General features: G+C 35.2%; 1 protein-coding gene across 2 annotated transcripts in view; it reads right to left on the bottom strand.

Annotated features, from left to right (window-relative positions):
• The window catches only part of LOC126744077 (diacylglycerol kinase eta), a 764,865-nt gene that overhangs the window by 36,026 nt on the left and 713,683 nt on the right, over positions 1–15,156 (bottom strand). For both annotated transcript variants that reach the window (XM_050451425.1, XM_050451426.1), the window contains exons 16-21: positions 11,264–11,473; positions 10,986–11,209; positions 10,440–10,625; positions 10,026–10,257; positions 9,772–9,969; positions 9,536–9,713 (exon numbers count right to left, since the gene is read on the bottom strand). In XM_050451425.1, the coding sequence (XP_050307382.1) occupies positions 9,536–9,713; positions 9,772–9,969; positions 10,026–10,257; positions 10,440–10,625; positions 10,986–11,209; positions 11,264–11,473 (1,228 nt within the window). The remainder of the gene's footprint in view (positions 1–9,535; positions 9,714–9,771; positions 9,970–10,025; positions 10,258–10,439; positions 10,626–10,985; positions 11,210–11,263; positions 11,474–15,156) is intronic.

The raw sequence follows: 15,156 nt of genomic DNA, 5'->3' as shown, positions 1-15,156 counted from the left end.
CGATGATAGTTACAACCCCATAAATAATTTCCCCTCAGACGGAAATTTTCAAGAGGTTCAAAATCCCAACGACATGACGTAATTCCCCTAAATACACACCCTAATACCGACTTACCCATTATATATCTACCGGAAATTAATGCAAAATTTCTTATAGATACTGGTAGCGGTAAAAGCTTCATTAACCCCGCATTAGCTTATAAAATTTACCCTGACTATATAGCTTATGAACCATTTTCTGTAAAAACAGCCCACGCAATATCCAACCATAATGAAACCATAAACATACCTATATTCGCCTCATTTAACTCAAACGAAAAGCATAAATTTTATCTTTTTGACTTTTCCTCGAGATTTGACGGATTATTAGGTATAGATTTTCTCACACAAATAAAAGCTAACATAAACTTAAAAGACTCTACATTACAATCTCAGAATGTAACTTTACCTTTATATTTCCCAAAACCCAGTTCACCAGAACTCGAGTTAACAGACTGTCCACCGTGCAAATTAATAATTCCCGCGAGAACATCTCAACGTGTAAAAATTCCAGTGAATTACACTACTGGAGTAGGCATTATTAATTACAAGAATTTTGGCCCAGCCGAAATGCCTCAAGCCTTAGTAAGCATAACTGATTCTTATGCATTTACTACTGTTACAAATTCTTCTGAGAATGACATTAAATTAACATTGTTAAAACGCGTAGAAGTTGAAATCTTAGATGAACCAGATTTTCATTTTATTGAAAAAATGGAAACTGATTGTGAATTAACCGAGCATATGGATAATTTACAAAAACAAAACTTAAAAAACTTAAGGCTTAGCCACTGTAACTCTGAAGAGTACAAAGCCATTAGAACCTTATGTCACGAGTACAGAGATATTTTCTACTGTGAAAATACTCCCTTGACATTCACCAACCAAATCAAACACACAATTAACTTAAAAGAAGATTCTCCTATTTTCACCAAAACTTACAGATACCCCCATGTACATAAAGCTGAAGTCAACTCCCAAATTTCTAAAATGTTAAAAAACGGAATTATTCAAGAATCCTTCTCCCCATGGAGTAGTCCAATTTGGATAGTCCCAAAAAAAATGGATGCGTCCGGTAAACGTAAATGGCGTATAGTCATCGACTATAGACGACTTAACGAAAAGACTATCGACGAAAAATTCCCGTTACCTAACATATCCGACATTTTAGACAAACTCGGAAAATCGCAATACTTCACGACTTTAGACCTTGCCAACGGATTCCACCAAATTGAGATGGATCCAAACGACATCCAAAAAACCGCCTTTTCAACAGACACAGGACATTACGAATTTAAACGAATGCCCTTCGGTTTAAAAAACGCGCCCTCGACCTTTCAACGCGTAATGAATAACGTCCTTCGCGGATTCCAGAACGAAATATGCCTTGTATATCTTGATGATATCATCATTTTTTCTACATCCCTACAAGAGCATATCGACAGATTAAAATCTGTTTTTGAAAGACTAAGACTTGCCAACTTCAAAATTCAATTAGACAAAAGCGAATTTTTGCGCAAAGAAGTTGCATACCTTGGACATCAAATTACTAGTGACGGAATTAAACCTAACCCCGACAAAATAAACGCAGTCAAAAATTTCCCCTTACCCAAAACATCAAAAGACATTAAGTCATTTTTAGGTCTAGCCGGATACTATAGACGCTTTATTAAAGACTTCGCGAAAATCTGTAAACCCCTGACCGCCTGTCTAAAGAAAAATGCAAAAGTAAAACATTCGCCAAACTTCATAAACTCGTTTAACCATCTAAAAGAGCTGTTAATAAATGCACCCATTCTAAGATACCCAGACTTTACAAAACCGTTTATCTTGACTACAGACGCCTCTAACGTAGCTTTAGGCGCCGTACTATCACAAGGAATTGTACCCCAAGACCTTCCAGTCGGCTACGCGTCGAGAACTTTAAATGAAACCGAACAACGCTACAGTACCATCGAGAAAGAACTCCTAGGTATAGTATGGGCTTGTAAATATTTTCGACCTTATTTATACGGTCAAAAGTTTACCATATATACAGACCATAGACCTTTAGTTTGGTTAGCAAATCTCAGAGAGCCTAACAGTAAATTAATGCGTTGGAAATGTAAACTAGACGAATACAATTTCGACATAATTTATAAAAAAGGACTCTTAAACACAAACGCGGATGCACTCTCTCGCATACAGGTAAACGCAATTGAAACTGAGTCTATAATAAATAGCCCAGGCGACATAGACTTTGACATTGCACAATTCTTCGACAACATAAATCAATTTGACCCAAACCCACTGGACCCTGAATTAGTACAGAATACTATAACTAATTTAGAAAAGCCAAAATCACCCAAAATCAAGATTTTGTCTAACATTCAAATTCGTCCGCCAAATCCCATAAATACTGACCCAACACAACAACAAAACAATGACCCACTATTGCAACCTGATACCCAAGATAATTTAATTGCGAATGACGAAATGATACACACCGTACACACGACAAATTCGGACCAGAATTACACGACAATGACCTTGTTGGACGAGATTATTAATAATAAATTAAATCAATTTATTGTTAAACAATCGCCCTATCCAACTTACATTAAAATTGACCATGAAATATTTGATGGGAATAAAATTGTACATGCAACTCTTCCAACAAATATGACACAGATTGTTAATTTCTTAAAAGAACATTTAAATCACTCTCCTTCCTATATATATTTCTACTCTAAAGAGTTAAGAAAATATTTCCACCAAGCCTTAGTTAACCATTTCCGAAACTTTAGGTTAATAGAATGCACTAAGTTGGTTAACAATGTAAAAGAGGACGAAAGAACCCTCATGATTAAATATAGGCACGAAGGAAAGACCAATCACAGAGGAATCGACGAAACACTTAAATTTTTAAAAGCCAATTACTATTGGAAATCACAAAAGAAAGACGTCATCAACTATATCAATCGATGTGTATATTGCCAAAGAGCAAAATATAATCGAAAACCCCCAGATCAACCATTAGTCTTAACTGAAACACCAAGTAAACCCTTTGAAATTGCCCATGTAGATACATTTATCATAGGGAATACTAAGTTTCTCACCTTTATAGATAAATTTTCTAAATTCGCACAAGCTCTTCCATACAATGGAAATGCAATATCCTGCTGCGAACAACTTGTTAAAATTTTCTCTTTTCTAGGTGTACCGAAACTTATAGTATCAGACAATGGATCTGAATTTAAAAACGAAGTTGTTAAAGAACTTCTTAAAGCCCATAACATCGAAATTCACTTTACAACCCCTAGTCATCACGAATCTAATTCACCTATTGAGCGCTTACACTCCACGCTAATCGAACATATTCGTTTATTGCGTCAAGCTGATCCTAACGCCGATGTTGTAAAACTAATGCCTTACGCGATTATAGCTTATAATAGTACAATCCATTCGAGTACTAACTTTACCCCTTTTGAGCTAGTTCACGGTCATACCGATACCAGAGACCCTACGAATTTAATAGCATCGCATGTATATACAGAATATATACACAATCATAAAAATAAAACGCAGATTTTATACGACGAAATCGCAAAAGAATCTACCGCGCTCAAACAACGAATTATCGATAGAGTTAATCAATCGAAAACTAGAAAAGTCCCCAAAATAGGTTCTACAATCTATAAGAAATCAGATAAAAGATCTGGTAAAATCAAAGATAGGTACTTAGGCCCCTTTAAAGTTACTCAAATTTTAGAAAATAGCAAATTAGAGATAGAAAACCCTAGAAATAACAAGAAGGAAATAATCCATGTCAATGAGACTAAATCAGTCTCTCTTCTTCCAGATGGACCTGGACCGTCTACGGAACCATCAACGTCAAGTTCCACGACTTAAACGGAAATCCGGGAATGTTGCCTTTCAAATTAGGAACGGCACAGTTAGTTACAAATCATTGGTCATTTGTACAAACTATAGATTTACAACCAATAATCAATGAATTCCTATCTCTTAAAAACCACACTAAAACCCTATCATTTAACTTAAAAAACAGTACTACTTATCACGCCGAGTACTTTAATTCATTAACACCCCTTCATGCTATGGAAAGAAATATTGACATTTTAATAAATCAAATATTTCCTTATGTTTCTCCTAATAATAGACGGAAAAGAGGTTTGTTTAACCCCTTGGGTTCTTTTATTAAAAGCATCACTGGAAACTTAGACCAAACTGATGCTGAGAACATATATCAAAATATAAGATTATTACAATCAAATCAAAATAAACTAAAAGTTGATGCGATTAACCGTATTTCGCTCCTAGACAAAACTATTGAGAATTTTAAGCATATCATCACTAACATTACTCATAACGAATATATACTAAAATCTAGGATCCTTCAAATAGAGGAATCAATTAAGCGACACGATATTCATAATGTTCAACTGCATGAATATTTAAGAATATTCGTCATAACTAGTCAAATCACATCAATCTACCAATCAATTTACAACACCCTAAATAAAATCGAAGTTGCCTTGACATTTTCGAAAACTAACATCTTGTTTAATTCGATTATTAATCCAGATGAATTGCTACTTAAAATTAAGGAATTAAATAAACACCTTAATGAAAATGATAAACTACCCCTTAGTGATAACGTAGAAAATATATTGACCTTAGAAAAACTAATCCAAGTCAAAAGCCTCACTAAAGACTTTCAAATAACTTTCATTCTTGAGCTTCCACTGGTTAGTGAAATTACATTTCAATACTATAAGTTATTAACGTTACCAGTGCCAAGTAATGAGTCTTTTCTTGTCAATTTACCATTTAAACAATATCTTGCGCTGAGCAGCACGAGTTATTTCTACCAAGACGAGAAATGTCCAGAAGTCCAAGATAATCAATTTCTATGCAAGAACACTCATAGCAGAGTTATTGAGGACCACCCGCCATGTGCCGTTGAGCTCCTTACCCTAAGGTCAACCACTACCACCTGCCATCCATTTGCGATTCACCTGCACGATGTACATGCCGTACAAATCGTTAACGGTAATTGGGCAATTACCACCCCTACGAGCACAGTCGCCCAAGTCAAATGTGGCAACTCCGAGTCAAGCCAACTCCTCCAAGGTTCCTACTTGATGGAAATCCCGCAAAACTGCATGGTTCAAATAAAGTCAATGGTTTTTGAATCATACGAGCCAACAGAATTAGTCTACGAGAAAGTTAGTCTTCCTACCTTCAACTGGACTAAAGATGTACAAGAAAAGCCGCCTGTATTCAACCCACCTTCTATTGATTTGAAACTAGTAAATCTTAAAGCCACCGATGAAATCCAACAAGAACTAAGAAGCCAAGCTAGAAGCCTTGAAGACATTACGTCACCCATTTCCTTAACTAGGACTAGTGTATGGACTATTTTCATTTACATTCTCATTGTACTAGTTATTTTATATCTAACAGTGAAAAAGTTTCGCTCAGTGCGTAAATTAAGACCTATCGAGAAAACTAATACCCCAAAAGACACTATTTTTGAAAGTGTTATGGTCTAGTTATACTTAGTTTATATTTTATATTTTTATATTGGCTTGTTTTACCCTATTTTTAGATTTTAAGATTAATGTTTTATTTTACGTTTTATGTTTAGACCTTTAAGTATTTTTACTGTACCCTATTTTACGAAAACATACCCTTTAAGATATGCTTTCGTCTAGCATGGGAGGAGTTATATACCCTGTATAACGTATATTCCTTGTATAATATTGCTTACTGTTAATTCCCGTAATTGCATAGTCAGTATATTAATATCTTATAAATATGAGTGAAACCAATTATATGCAGCTCATTTGTTAGTAGTACTTGCTGTCAATCTGAATAAAAGTTTTTTAAAAATATCGTTTCCTTTTTTGAGAAGAAAACTGCTTTAAGAATTATTTCGAATGTTTATATGAACGTATACACAGTTAAAACCGGTTAAAGCAGGTCCGCGCAGATAACCTGCTAGCCAGCGTTTAAAGTAATAAAAATTTAGTTTATTGTACGCGTGTTCACGTGTGTTGCCATGGTAAGGAACTACTTATTGCTGCGGTTTTTAAAAGGACAGCTATTTGGAACAAGAGGGATAAATTACATTGCAATCGCAATGTGATTGACAAATACTGGAAGAAAATAAGCGTTGAAATGAAACAAGATGGTAAGTACTTAAGAAGTATGTTTACTACACCATTTTTTCTTAACATTATTTTGCAGTATTATTATTTAATAAGATTAATTTATTTTTTGCTTCATTTGGAGGTCTTCCCGTCGTCTTTTTCCTGGCATTTTCTGAGCCATTTTCAATAGATACTTCACTGAGATGTCTTTCAAAACCTTCTTTATCAATCTTGTGTTATGTAAAACGCAAATACCTTTAATAATATTGTCTGCTGTTGTAATATTGGTTTCAATGGATTTTGAGAGTATACGCCATTTTGAAGTAATTATACCAAACGTATATTCTACACATTTTCTATTATTAAATTATTAATTATTAAAACATTCCTCTTCAATACTTAAATTTTTTCCACCAAAAGGTTTTAAGAGGAAAGGCAAGAGTGGGTATGCCTCGTTACTTATTAGTACAAAAGGCGCCTTTATTGTTGTTTGAGATAAATAAGATGGTGGCGGGATTTTTAATATGCCATTTTTTAATTGACGATATAGTTCAGAGGCCTGAAATGTACCACCGTCGCTCTGTTTACCGCAACTGCCAATTTCTACAGCAATAAATTTGTAATTAGCGTCGGCTACACCCTGTAAAACTACAGAAAAATAGTGCTTATAGTTATAGAACATCGATCCTGAGTTTTTGGGACAAACAATTCGAACGTGTTTCCCATCAATGGCTCCGATACAGTGCGGAAAATTCCAAATAGTAATTCCATATGGTATTAAATTCTTCTGATATGCTTTGAAAATCTTTCTCATTTGGAGTTGGCATATGAATGGGTTGTTAAACATCCCATATTATACACACTGTTTCTCGAACTATTTGTCCTACAGTTTGTATGAATCTGCAATTTGTATGAATGATGATCCTGTTGCCAAATATCTGAAACAAAATCAGGAAAAAGTTAAAAAAAATATTAATTGCTTCATTACAATTTGATCGACATGAATTTAATTTTTGTAAACTGTGGTTGTTATAAAAAAAATATGTATATAAAAAAAGATGTAATAAAAATATATATAAAAAAGTATAGCTTGTATTTTTATTTTTTAGAGTCCAAGATCAGAAAGCAATGGAAATATTTGCGGGGCCAATTCTCTGTTGAATTGGGAAAATACCCTCCACCAAGATCTGGAGACGCTGCTGAGGATGTGCCCACATCCAAGTGGCCATATTTCGAACAACTTCTTTTCCTAAAGGACGTTATCAAGCCGAGGGTAACCAGTGGAAATTTGTCGAGCACGCAGTCAACGCAGCAGACAGAACAGACACAGGAGACAGAACCAAATCAATCTTTGGACGAGAATAGCGATGAAGAGAAATCTTCTCAAGCTAGTTAAAGTTGCGTGATACCACCTACTCGTATTTTAGGGCAAACTAATCCTATTTTGGCACCTAGTACATCACAGAGAAGAAAAAGAACTGCTACTGATGCATATCAGGAATCAATTCTGGAAATAGAAAAACGCAAAGTCGAGTATCTGAAAAATAAAGCCAAAAAAAGTTGCACTGATCAAGATGACGAACATCTGTAATTTTTTAAAAGTTTGCTTCCACATGTAATGAAAATACCTGAAAACAGAGTATTATCTTTTCGTTGCCGCGTGCAAGAATTAGTGGATCAATATTCCTACCAACATAACACTTTCCTCGTTCCTCATCCATTATCTTCTACACCGTCCCATTCTAGTGGGCATTTTTCTGGCGATCCTTACTATCATACCATACATGAAAACACCCACTCTTCCATTCCCTTAAACCCATCAATCACGTTTCAAAGGCTTCCTGCTAATGTTCCTACACCTATTTATAATAACCAGGAGGAAAACTCAACTTATAATCCTTATTTACATTAACAAATAACAGTATTCCTATATGGCTTTAAGCTTATATTTGTATAAACAAAAGTAATAAAACAATTTTAAAACCTAAAAATAAGTTTGTTTTATATTGGAAATGTATACTACTATCTTCTATTTATACCATTAAATAACTACCATTTAAACTAAATAAGAAGAAAAATATACTATTAAAAGTAATTTAAATTATTTAACAAAACTTACCTTAGGGTTATAACAAGTCTTTCTTCTGGTAAAATAGGCTGCTTATGTAGATTGCACCAATTTTTGGTTAAACGACATTTCACTTTTTCTGTAATATAATTAAAAGTGTCCTGACTCATTCTCATATATTGGAAGAATCTTTTATTATCATTCTTTAAATTTGGAAATAAATTATGGTATTCCCCGTACGTTTTTCTTTCACGATTAATAGAATGAATTCCAACTTTTTTTCTGTTTAGTTTGGTAAAAATAAACTCCGTAGCAATAAGATCATCATCAGACGACGACATCTTGCTAGCTGTTGTAAAACGAAACTGGCGAATTTTAAAACGAAACTCGCTTTTACCGGTACTAACTGTGTGTAATCTCCGCGCGAGAAAACGGCGCAGATCGGCTTTGAGTACCGGAAGCGAGAATCTCGCGTCTACTCTGTGGGCACACGTAGCGGGTGGCGCCGATTAGCGCGATCGGGTGGGTCGTGGAATGCGGTGCGGAGGAAACGCTGCTGGGGACTCAACGAGATTGAGCCCGTGATCGGATTTTCGCATTCGTTTTGAAATGCAATGATGTGTTGTTACGCCGTCTTTTATTTGGCTATAAACGCGGACTTCTCTTTTGAATCGTAATGTGATTGTTAAAATGTAGAAAATGAGAATGTGCGATTTGAAAAAACTTGTTTTTAGCAACAGAAGCAAAAGTGAAATATAAGACTAACGGACGTCCTAAGCTGGTATTAAATATAAATCAACCACAAGAAGGACGGAAAAGCAGACCCGCTTTTATGCGTAAATTTGACATAAACGTTTACGATAAATTTTTATGGTTGAAAAAAAATTAGGTGAGTAGTAGTAGTAGTACGTAAAAATGTATATTAATAAAATTTGTGCTTTATAAAATTATATTAAAATTGACTAAATTCTAAGCCTAAAATCATTAAAAATAAAATAGGAAAAAACATGGGTATAATAGCTACATTTTAAATTTTAATATTTATGTTGTGTATCCAAATATTATTTTTTCGCCCTCCCTAAAACCAAACTAATTAATATCAGTGGCGGCTACACAAAGATTCCTCATTCCTCCTAGGAGGAATATATTTGTGCTTTCTTCTTGTGATGGTCTGTCATCACAAAGGTGATGGCAGATGGTGATGAAATTTTATAGATAAGTACCAACTGCTAAATATAAATTTTGTTTATTATTAAGTGTTGCAAACTCTTACCTAGGAATGTTTAGTATTACAATACCCTGTAAACTAGGTAACGGAATTCGTTGTCCGTCACATTCTAATTGAACCCTTTGGTCCAAATTTTTAAATGTTCGTTGAAGTAATTCCTTGCCGCCTAATACTCCATACCACAAATAGTTCTTTGCTCTGGACCTACATTTTTCTGGATGCTCTATACGAAGAATATTAAAATGTACAATATCCTAGAGACTAACTAGTTTTGAATGTACCTTCTCGTTTATGATGAAAATCCAGAGATATTTTTGCATCAATTCCAATCCCAAAATAATTATTCATGACGCATCTTTCATAAAATCCTTCCATTAAAGTTTCTTCTGGGTCCATTAAAGGCCCTACAGCTGCACACAGGGTATCCGCGTTGGCTAGGAGGCATTTACTTATAAACCCACTAACGGTAATATCTAAATCTAAAAAATATACGAGTTTATTGCGCAGCCGGTAAAATAAAATAACTTTAACTCACTAGGCCAAGATGGCAACCGCACCAGAGGATTAATTATTGGCAACTTCCCTTTCTTCTTGTGGTGCTCCTTATCCTCAACTTTTTTTTCTTTTTTCTCGCTGTCTTGGTAAAATTTGGTGGTAGCTGCCGCTGTGGCCGCCAAAGCGGCAGCGTCTTGGGGATTAAGCATGCTACAGCATGAAATTCTCCTTGTAGCTGCTGGAGATCTCGTTGGCATATAATCATGATCCACCTGGAGGAAAACTATTATTTCGTATTGTGCTTTTGGTTTTTTCTTAATTTGCACTACTGAAATTGTCTATTGCAAAACGTGCATTTAACACAAATCTAAAACATATTCAAGCAAAGACGATCACAAAGCAGCAACCTCTTGATAAAAGAAAGAATTTAAAAGGTCATTGGTGATATACTAACCGTCAGCAAGTTGCTGGTCGAAGTGTTGCTGATGGCGGTGTTGGACAAGAGATGTCGAAAATCCGGCTCATCATCAGCTCCTTCTATTTCAATGCGAATAGTCTGCTCTATCCTCTCGTTTCGGGCTTGTTCGCTTGATATCGGGGAGGGAGGCTCTACTATCACACTCACTTGAGGAAACTTGCACTGGAAAAGGACGGCCAACGACATCTTATATGTGAAAAATTTGAGAATAGACCAAAGTCTACCCAAAGGTGTGATTGATACTTTGTGAACGTATGTTCTTCTAGATCTTACTACTCTAGACGTGGCCATAGCGTAGTTACAGTGATCAAATAAAAACTAACAACTGACGATGTAAGGTTATGTACGCTGTTACGCTATGGTGGCTATGCTAGTTCTTATTTGAACACGAAGTATTTACATTTTTTGTACATGTTTGCATGCTAATTATAGCTAAAATATTTGGAGATGTATGTCTTTTGATTATATATTTGGACCCATATCAAATCTTCATGACTTATTTAATACATTGTGAACGCTTACCTTTTCACTCTCTTTGTCTTCTATATCTTGGTCCATTGCTTCTTTAGGAGTGACAACAGATAGCTCCTTAGCAAAGCTCTCAATATTACCGATATTATCGCTGTGATTAGGTGTGACACTCTCACTTTCTTCCACAACTGTGGTCTGCCTACTTAAATTTGCTTCGGCTTTTGTTGCTTTAGTTGGAGCACGACGTTTGAATGATCTTCTCGCTATATCGCTTCCTATACACAAAAGAAAATTATTGTGTTTCCAAAATAAAAAGTAAAAAAATCTACCTTCAACAAACTGAGCTAAGCTGCAATACCGTTGCGGTCGCTGTCTGTCATATCGCTTGTCCAAAAATACGTGTTGGGACATAAAAGCTCGGTTTTCAAAGCCGTACTGTGCATCTTCTTCCAATCTTGCTGCGCCAGGTGCAGATTTTCTACGCATACTGTTCTTTTTCACACGTTCTAGAGTATCCTTTTTGATGCTGCGTTTTCGCTCTAAAGTATTTTTTTTAAATTAAAATATAAAATGAAATGATGTTCAAAAAAGTTTCTCAACAAATCTCAGTCCAAAGTTAAAATGGGTATAATACATATAGTATAAAAAGTGTATGGTTGTACTGACACCACCGTTGTCTAAACTGTTACTATACAGAAGAGGTCTATTCCCGGGAGACCGGAAACTGCGCAGATTCAATCAATACCCAAAGAAGGAAAAAATATAGTGCCTATCAATTACTGTGCGATTGATTTATTCCCAGCAATCGCCAAGGTATTGGATAAACTTGTCAACCAGCAAATTTTGAAATACCTGGAGTACACCAACATAATTAGCGACCTTCGGTATTGTTTTCGAAAACACAGGTCGACTATCAAGAAATATGGTGAATCCCGTACAATAGCCCTAAATGTTTCAAAGACATTCAATAGGGTCTGGCATTAAAACCTCTGAAACAAACTATATTCTTCTGGTTTGCCGCCAACATTTGCAACGTTGCTTGGCTTAGAAACTTCCTCGAGAACTAATTCATCCACGTTGTCGTAGATGGACACACCTCGCAGAGGTTTCAAATTAACGCTGGGATCTCTCAGGGTCATGTCCAAATTACAGCTTTACTAATGTTAGTACATTGGTGTCTTCAATCAAGTTTCCTAACCAGATGACTTCAGCCGATACCCAGTTCCATAGGCGTCGCCAACTAACAACTGTTAATGCCGACCTTAACATCATTTTGGAGTGGGGTGGTGCAATCTGATTCAGTTTAACTAAGAATCAGGCTGCTGTATTTACATACAAAGAAGGCTGCCTCTGGCGCCTCAATAAGCCTTATTATGTCTGGGCTCACTTTGCCGCTGCTTTGTCAGCTTGCTTGTTAGGTGTGGAGATTGGAAGCAACAACTTGGCATGATCATGAAGCGGGAATAGCGGCTTCTCAAAAACTTATGTCTCTTTTCAAAATGAAAAGGCTGCATACACTGCAACAACAAATTACGCTTTATAAGGGTAAGATTCGATCCGTTGAGTATTGTTCTTACATGTGGAGCTTTATATACAAACATACTTGAAGCTGCTTGATTTAATCCAAAAGAGGGCTATATATCTTATAGGATTATTTATTTTATTTATTTATTTTATTTATTTATTTATTTATGTTAGTGAGAGTCAGTGTATAGTTTTTGTTTTTAGATGAGGTATGTCTTTTCTGTTAATTAGCGTTTTGTTCCTTATTATTTAATTTTGATAATTTTATTTAGGTCTGATGATGCCCTAATGCGGCGAAACGCGTAACCTTTTAATAGACGCTTAATTTGTGAGACTTTGATTTTGAGTATACTTTCTCCTCGTTTGATCTTATAGGAGATTCAGACATAACTAAAAGTGTGGATAGTTTGGTGCATAAAAGGCAGGTAACAGATCTGACTCTGTTTTATCGATACCATCACGGCACATGTTCTTCCGAACTGGCTCTGAGGGAGAGATTGGTGAGTGTATGTGAAATTGTTACATACAACGTATTTAAAACGTCCTTATAAAATCTACGAAAAAAACCATCAATACCTAACGGAAAACTTTCATTTTTGAACTGCATGTTTAGCGAAGTACGTCCTATAATACGATCTGGTTTAATATTTTGTTTTTTTGGGGCCATTCTCCGAATTTGTATCTGTTTTTTGAACTTGTCGTTATGGCAGGTAAAACAAGCAAAAGGTCACTTTCATGTGTGATTTGTGACAAAATCATTCCCAAGTCAGCCTATAAGGTCTCATGTAGTATCTGTAAAAAGTGGCATCGTTCTGAGTGTGCAAACTTAAGTGAGCTTAAAAGGTACAAATAATGAGTGAACAAAATAAGTGTTGGTCTTGTAAAAATTATAAAAGGCAATCTACTTCGACAGTGCTATTTTCTCAAACATCAAATGCTTCTCCTGGAACTGGCAAAAGTGATACCAGTGATGTTATTTACCCTAGTAATGGAGTTGAAAGATGAAATAAGTGCCTTAGGAAATAAACTGTCAACTATGAAGCAATCCCTTGAATTTTTTAACTCTTTATATGAAGAACAAAAACAAGCAAATAAAGTTATGGGGGAGATGATGGAGGAAATAAAAAAGGAGAATACCAAACTTCATTCTGACTTAATGTTGTTGCAAAACAAGTTTTCTGATATGGAAAACAAAAAAATGCAAAAAGTCCCTTTTAATTAATGGCGCATTTGAAATTAGAGATAATCCTGATGTTATAAAGAAAAAGGCTTTTCAAGTAATTAAATTTATAAGTTTAGAGTTTTCAGAGAGACTTAAGACCTATCATATCCAAAGAAAAACCACCACTACCAAGTGTGACTTTGAATCTAGGGCTGTAATTCAGGATTTAAATACAACTGCCTTTGGAATCAATCAAAAAATGAAGCGTATTTTTGTTAATGAAGAACTTAATAAAAACACGTACCAGTTGCTTAAAGAGGCCAGAGTAACTTGGTGTTCATAAAGAGTACCGATGAAGATCAGGCGATTAAAATAAAGGATAGTGCTCATGTGAAAACAATCCTGAAAAGTGCTAACATAGGTTAGAAATAAAAATAAGTGTAATGTGTTATAATTTAATGGCTGCAAGTATTTCCAGCAAAATGGCAGGTAACACTAAAATTGTAAAAACTGGGAATCTAAATGTAAGATCAATGGTTAGGGCCTGACATACCTACTAATCTTTATAATATTAAAAATTATAAAATGTTTCGCAAAGATGGTATGAATAGGGCGGGAGGGGTAGCGGTTTACATTTGCAATGAGTTTTTGTCTGATGTTTATAACCTCATAAATACGGATCAGGGTCCTATGGAGTACTTGTTAACCTGTATGAAAGCTAAAAAATGCCACATTCTCATTGCAGTGTTTATAGCCCTCCCAAAACATCTGTAACAAAATCAATTGCGCAATTCCACTTCATTTTATCAGAGGTTACTCCGGTTTTTGATCATGTTGTGGTAACAGGTGACGTGAATGTCAATCTGCTAAACCTTGGTAATCCTTTAAGCGATTGTTTTAACTCCTATAATTTAAACAAAGTAATTAATGAACCAACAAGGATTACTAAAAGAACAGCCACTTTACTGGATCCAATACTGGTTAGCGATTCATTTCTCGTTATTAGTCACGGTGTTATAAATACAGACATAATTTCAGATCATAGTCTTATTATCAACTTGGGGCGGCCGTCGCGCGTCGGGTCGGTACAAAGACTTTACACGTTTAAATGCTTTAAATAATTTAGCACAGATATTTTTTATACAGATATGCAAAACGTAGATTGAAACAACATATATCAGATTCAGGACATTAATGATAAAATTACCTTTTTAACTGAAAACTTAATCAATATTTTAAACTTTCACGCGCCTGTACGAACTGTAAGACTCAGCAGACCGCCAGCTCCTTGGCTTACGGATACTTTGAAACTTTGAAACAGCGTGATATTGCTTTTAATAAATTTAAATGAAACAAAACCACAACTAATTGGAATAGCTATAAAGAGCTTCGGAACTTTGCCCTAGCATCCGTAAGGCGAGAAAAAGCTGCTTACCTGAAATACGTCTCTAATCGGGATACCATAACTATATGGAAACGTTTAAAGATAGCTGGAGTCATGAGAGGGTCAAAGCCGGAATTGCCTATAGAGCTACA

This window comes from Anthonomus grandis, chromosome 13 (genome assembly GCF_022605725.1).
Source record: "Anthonomus grandis grandis chromosome 13, icAntGran1.3, whole genome shotgun sequence".
NCBI classification, from domain to species: domain Eukaryota; kingdom Metazoa; phylum Arthropoda; class Insecta; order Coleoptera; family Curculionidae; genus Anthonomus; species Anthonomus grandis.
Note: the sequence above shows the minus strand (reverse complement) of the source record. Positions and strands in the feature narration are given on the sequence as shown.